Source organism: Taurulus bubalis (assembly GCF_910589615.1).
Source record: "Taurulus bubalis genome assembly, chromosome: 20".
NCBI lineage: Eukaryota > Metazoa > Chordata > Actinopteri > Perciformes > Cottidae > Taurulus > Taurulus bubalis.
Genome location: NC_136608.1, coordinates 8,086,371 through 8,092,981, shown reverse-complemented (window position 1 = coordinate 8,092,981; position 6,611 = coordinate 8,086,371). Strand labels below are relative to the sequence as shown.

Genomic DNA, 6,611 nt, shown 5'->3' with positions numbered 1-6,611 from the left:
CGCAAAAATAAATGAAAAAAATCGAATTAAACCGAGCATCTTTTTTTGTTGTTGTCTAAACCGTTTCTTTCCGAGTGGTAGAAATGCGTCGTTTCTTGAAGGCTGGGCTGTGCTTTATACCATCTTTTGTTCAGGAAATCCCAAAAGCCACTAGAAAGAATTGTAGCAATGCAATAGATTAATGCTTCCATCTTATCAAGCTCAATCACTGCTCGTCTGTCTGTCTGTCTGTCTGGAGCTAGACAAAGTATTCAAGTTGTGCCAGAGCACTGTGCAACTCTAAATGTTAAAATGTTAAATAAATAAATAATGGCACAGACAGAAGGAAATTATTGCTTATCTCATTCTAGATTGTGAATATGCAGTTGAAAACAATGCAGCTGCTGTGTGGGTCTGAATGCTGATGGGTGGATAATATTTTTCAGGTTTTTTTTATTTTTTTTATTTTTTTTAGGTGTGATGAGACAAAGGAACAAAGGATGCCTTAGAGGAGAGGTTGCCTATATGCCTGGAAACCTCTTCAAAGCCCACCACCAAATGGATCTAACACCTCCCCCTGCCACCTCTAGATCATGATACTTGGCTGAAGCTATTCCGCTATCTTTATGATCCCTCCTCCATCTATGGCGAACTATAGCCATGCAGGGGACCACACCATCTTGCAGAATGTCTCTCCTCTCGCCACGTTCCTCAAACTGACCTCTCTGGGTTTCATCATTGGAGTCGGTGTGGTTGGAAACCTCCTGATCTCCATCCTGCTGGTCAAAGACAAGAGTCTGCACCGAGCGCCCTACTATTTCCTGCTGGACCTGTGCGCCTCTGACATCCTGCGCTCTGCCATCTGCTTCCCCTTTGTCTTCACCTCGGTCAAGAATGGATCGGCCTGGACCTACGGCACGCTGACCTGCAAGGTGATCGCCTTCCTGGGTGTGCTCTCCTGTTTCCACACAGCGTTTATGCTCTTCTGCGTCAGCGTCACGCGCTACCTGGCCATCGCACACCACCGTTTCTACACCAAGAGGCTGACCTTCTGGACCTGTCTAGCTGTCATCTGCATGGTGTGGACGTTGTCGGTGGCTATGGCGTTCCCGCCGGTGCTCGATGTAGGGACGTACTCTTTTATCCGGGAGGAGGACCAGTGCACGTTCCAGCACCGCTCCTTCAGGGCGAATGATTCGCTGGGCTTCATGCTCCTGCTGGCGCTCATCCTCCTGGCCACACAGCTGGTTTACCTCAAGCTCATCTTCTTCGTGCACGACCGTCGGAAGATGAAGCCTGTCCAGTTTGTGCCTGCCGTCAGCCAGAACTGGACCTTCCACGGGCCGGGCGCGAGCGGGCAGGCGGCGGCCAACTGGCTGGCGGGATTCGGCCGAGGCCCCACCCCGCCTACCTTGCTGGGCATCCGGCAGAACAGCAACGCAGCGGGCCGCAGGCGTCTGCTGGTATTGGATGAATTCAAAACAGAGAAGAGGATTAGTAGGATGTTCTACATCATGACGTTTTTCTTCCTGGCGCTGTGGGGCCCTTATCTGGTCGCCTGCTACTGGCGGGTGTTTGCAAGGGGCCCCGTGGTCCCCGGGGGTTACCTGACGGCCGCCGTGTGGATGAGCTTTGCCCAGGCGGGGGTCAATCCTTTCATCTGCATCTTCTCCAACAGGGAGCTCCGGCGCTGCTTCAGCACCACACTCCTCTACTGCAGAAAATCCAGGTTACCAAGGGAACCCTACTGCGTTATATGAAGGTTTTGCTGTCGGTTTTTTCTCATCTATGTCTCTATTTCCCTGATTGATCTTGATCTGGGCTCGTTCCCACTGTACAGCGCACTCTCTCTTCTATCTCTCTTCTCTTCATCCTCCAGTTGTCCTGCTGTTCCTCCTTCTCCTAACCCTTGTTTTCAGAGGTAGAAGGTGGACTGTCAATCACGAGGTTCTGTCGGGATGATTGAATATGAAATGTATCAAACATGGAGGCTGAAGGGAATGGGAATACGCAGGAGGTCTGGATCCCCTCCTGTGTTTATGTTCTAGTAAACAGACATTTTGGAAGGCCATGCCAATGCAGAGAAGCAAAAAGTCGAAAAAAAAGAAGAAAAAAAATGAATAATGGGCAAAACAATAAAAACAAAACCTTTTGCTTTGGATATTTTGAATATGCGTTATTCTGTGAGGTGTGAAATACATAAACATGAGAAGAAAACGAAAAAAATGATCAAAAAACAAAGAAACGATACCTCTCAAGGAATCACTGGAAATGTTTTACATTTTACGAGTTGCACTAAAAAGAAGATGTAAAGATGCTTTTTTTTGGTCAACAGTTGCCAGTTGCATTGCAAGGACAACCATTCTTTCTTTCTTATTTTTTCCAAACTAAACAATGAATGCTTTAATTTGCAACAGACTACACAATCGCTGTAAGTAAAGCAAAACGTGGTGACTGTTGGAATACACCATCACAAGAGGATGAAATGGTTTTAATGTAAGTGATATCTTTTTTTCATTTACTGGGCGGGGCTTAACGATGGGGATTTACAATGTGTGGTTTTGAAGTTGCAATTTAAAACTAGAAATAATTTCTTGTAGTTTTACGATCCATATGTCCCGAGTGTCTGGCATTGTTATTTTCTTATCACCTTTTACAAAAAAAAAAAAAGGAAATAAAGATGAAATGGTGTTTGGATTAAAAAAAAAAAAAAAAAGAAGTTGCTTTCAAGAACAAACTTGTGCTTAAAAAAGACATTGAAGAAGTAGTTAAATGTGTCATCATATCCATGTACCTAAACACTATCATATTGTTACAGTATTGCTGATGCCACTCCGGGTGTTCTTGCCTTAATGGTTATGATATTGTCATGTTTCTTGGTTGTTGGGTTATTTATTTATTTTTATTTCATTCACTCCTAAACAGTCGCTTTTCAGATGCAAGGGGAGGTTCTTTTTCTTCTTTTTCACATCGATGTGAAGTGCATGTCCATTTTTTTTAAAGCTGGTCCACTCACAGGCCATACACTGAGCAGCCCATTTTTATTCTGCAATGGTTTGCTACACCCCACCGAGTGCTCAGAGCACAGGGAGTGTGTGTGTGTGCGTGCGTGTGTGTGTCAGTGGGTGCATGTGTGTGTGTTTCAGAGCGCGTGTGCTGCGTGGATCAGACAACAGTCACTTCAAGACCAGAGCCTTAGTATGAAATCTTGCACAATTTGTAAAAAATGTATAAAAACAAACAAAAAAACCCAACAAAGACATTTAAGGCACACCGTCTTGTTTCTACTTTCCCTACATTTGCTCTCTACTGATTGTTTTCAATGACTTACTTTTTTTCTCTTGTGGCCATTTTAATATTTATTATGTATTCTTTTTTTTGTATAATATAGATAGATTGTGTGTAAGTATGTGAGTCTTTCAGTTTGAAGTCCCGAATGTGAGTACAGTTTCAGTTAGGATTGCATTTGCTGAAAGTTAACTGTGTAATCTGTTGCTTTTTGAAAATAAAAAGTTTCCATTTTACAACATTCGTTTCCATCCCTCTCATTGGATGGAGATCACGTGTAGCTACGCTAACAGCTGCGAGACCCCTCAGAGCCGCTGCTGCCACGGTCGTGTTTTAATGTGGCGCTTGGTCCTTTTGTCCCTTGAAGGTGTCATTCCAAAACACAGAATCATTACATTGTGATTGTGAAATATTTTAAAGCCACTGCTGTTATAATTGTCATATTTTGTGTCTAAGTGACCACGGCTGGTTGGTATTTCTACAAGGATGTGTCGTTTATGTTCGCATGATCAGTCTCTGGATGAGAATGTTTCTTTGTCTGGAACGCAATCTTTTCTGTCTTGCCAAACCGTGTCATTAAATGTGAAGTGTGTTTGACATTTAATGGGAATAATCTCCATGAATATATATCCCTGGGTGCGCTCACCCTTGCAGTTTTTCGTTCTGTGTTAAAGGGGAATACCACTGAATTCCAGATGTAATATATCCGAGTCCCATATGGAAAAATGGCAAAGCACTTAATGAATGAATATCTTTGCACTGAGCCCTGTAGCCACAAATGACAGTGGTTTGTCCCATTCCCTTATCTTTAAGGTCACATTGATGTGCAGCTGAAAATGTGGAAAAGAGAACTATGGAAATATAAATAAATGAAGGCCAATTCCCTCAAATGCATACTCATTTTGCCAAGACACGTGTTACCTTGAATGCCTCAGTAATAAACAAATGTTACCAAATTATAAGTGTTTTTGTTAAACTCCTCATACTTTCCAGGCAAGGATTCATTTTCTTATTTAAGGACAGAATTAACTTTTTTTTTGTGTTAAAATAAATAGTGAAATGTAAAAAAATTGTTGAGTTGAATAACATTTGAGTTTCAAACCAAGGCTTAAAATAACCAAGGCATTTGTACTGTTAAATTGAGTGGTATTTCTCTGGAGAAGAAAGTGAATACAGTATGATGACAATGTCTAAAAGCTCATATGTGCATCTGCAAGAATAGAGTGTGAACTAAATAATTCAAGATTTAACGTCAATTTTGAAGAACTCAGACGTCATTGTTGCTTTTTTTGCTTTTTAACCAAAATGTGTTCCACCGTCCTATTTCATGTTTTAAAAAATGACAGAAATAAGTAACGACCTGAGCCCAGGTGTCTGAAAACACAAAATATGATGCCGAAATGGCTTGTAAACACTAACAGGTAATTACAAGCAGGTTCCACTGATGATAAATATCTATTAGGGATCGGATTTCATTACCATGTTGGCAATTACTGTTTTATTTTGGACTTTGGTCATTCCCCTTTGGCCACACTGAGGCCCAGTATGATGTTGTGAGAGCATGTATTCAAATGTAAAGGAACGTTTAGCCATCAGGAAATGCTCTAGTCTGGTTTCACATTGTCTTTTTATTTTTTTGTCTGCCATGAAACCTGTACAATGCCTCTTGAAATTGATGAATGAAATGATGATGATGAAACAAAAAATTATATTTTGTGGGATTTTGTATTTAAAGTGGGGCTGAAGCTGCTTCTTGAGACTAGAGCAGGAATTAATACCTCACTTATGTCTACTTTAGCCTCATTCAAGCGTATGCAAGTCACAAAGTGTGTCACTTTTGAGCCCTGGCCCATTTCCTCGCATGTTCTTTTGAGTGTCCCAGTAATTCGGTTTCTCTCCACGTCTGAGCGAAGAAGACAGGCCGAGGTGGTCGGCTTGAAAGCGCTTCGCTCTGCCAGACAAGCTCTCGCATTGAACTCTTTTTTACCTTTCGAGGTAACACCTCTCCTGAGAAACATCGAGAAACATATTGTTCATAATCAAAGCAATTAGGAGGCTGTAGTGTGCTGTACCATCTGACTGAGATGGTTTCTTTGCACTTGTGTTCAGATCGTGGAAGAAAGTGAAAAAGGATCATTTTTTTGTGAGGCAATTATAATGCTTTGCTGGAGATACTTTTCATTTACCGATCAGAGGACTTCACTATTGGATTTTGGATGTCAATGAATAACACAGCCATCTCTAATTCCATGTCACTCTCCTTGTATCTCAGTGGATTTGCGCACACAGTTTCAATTTTTTAATGGACTGCCAATGGGCTCTGAAAAAAAGCATCTCACCCTGGCCCTCATCTGCTGTCTATAATTTGAGTAAATACCATCTGTTGACTGAGAAACATTGGCTTTTTTTCTAAAAGGGGAAAAGAAAAGCTCATCTAATGTGAGTCTTTTTGCATTCTTAAGCATTTTCTATCTGTGTAATGCACGCCAAACCTTAATTAAAGTGCAGTAAGGGTCTGTGCCGAGAAGCACTCAAAATATGAAAAGCTGCCTTGAATGGAATGGAGTGGACAACTCAATCTTCTGTTAAGCTACTCAGGATAAAGGAAGAATTGCTTTCTGTGTACTCTGCATATTTGTTTGATTGTGTGACCGCTTGAGAACGCAGCTGGTAATGTAATGGTTCAATATGCTTTACATAATTTCTCCAGGGCGTTCGTTTTGTTTCGTGAAATGACATTTACTTACAATGTGTGCTTCGTGGAGTTTTCCGCGGGATGTTTGATCAAATGATGTATTCTGCTCTTTGTGTGTGTGTTGTCGGTGCAGGAGTGTGGTTCAGTGACCCCTGTGACAGTGTGTGTGGCTGCAGGTTGTCATGCATTCGTGTTTTGTGCTCAGTCACAGGTTAATCCACCATCAGTGTGTCAGAGCCGGCCCTCTTTCCAGCAGGCTACATGGTTAACAGCCATCAAACTGCAGAGATGCAGTAGTGTTCTCTCTAATGGTTCTGCAGCTTTATGGCTAATGTGCCTCAGCAAATTGGTAATGACCAAATGAATGATAATGCGATGATCACAAATGTGCGACCGCGTGTCTACATGTGTAGGTGTTACTAACATTTCACTAATTGTGTGTGTTTTTGTTGATGCTGCTGCTGTGAGAGTTTAATTCTGCCTCGCTCTCTGTCCATTCATAATCCATTGTTAAATAAATGTCTGTCATTTTACAGAGCAATTAGATACAATATCCAGAGGCCACGTCTGTCACTAAAACATCTGGGACAGTAAGCAAATCCTTTTAAAAACAAACTGGTTCTCTCGACAAAAAGGATTTTTAACCGGG

General features: G+C 41.8%; 1 protein-coding gene across 1 annotated transcript; it reads left to right on the top strand.

Annotated features, from left to right (window-relative positions):
• Positions 1–605: 605 nt before the first annotated feature.
• Positions 606–1,739, top strand: gpr85 (G protein-coupled receptor 85; the record flags this gene model as incomplete). The annotated part of the gene is made up of 1 exon (XM_079236172.1): positions 606–1,739. The coding sequence occupies one exon, from the start codon at positions 606–608 to the stop codon at positions 1,737–1,739; it is 1,134 nt and encodes a 377-aa protein (XP_079092298.1).
• Positions 1,740–6,611: the final 4,872 nt, after the last annotated feature.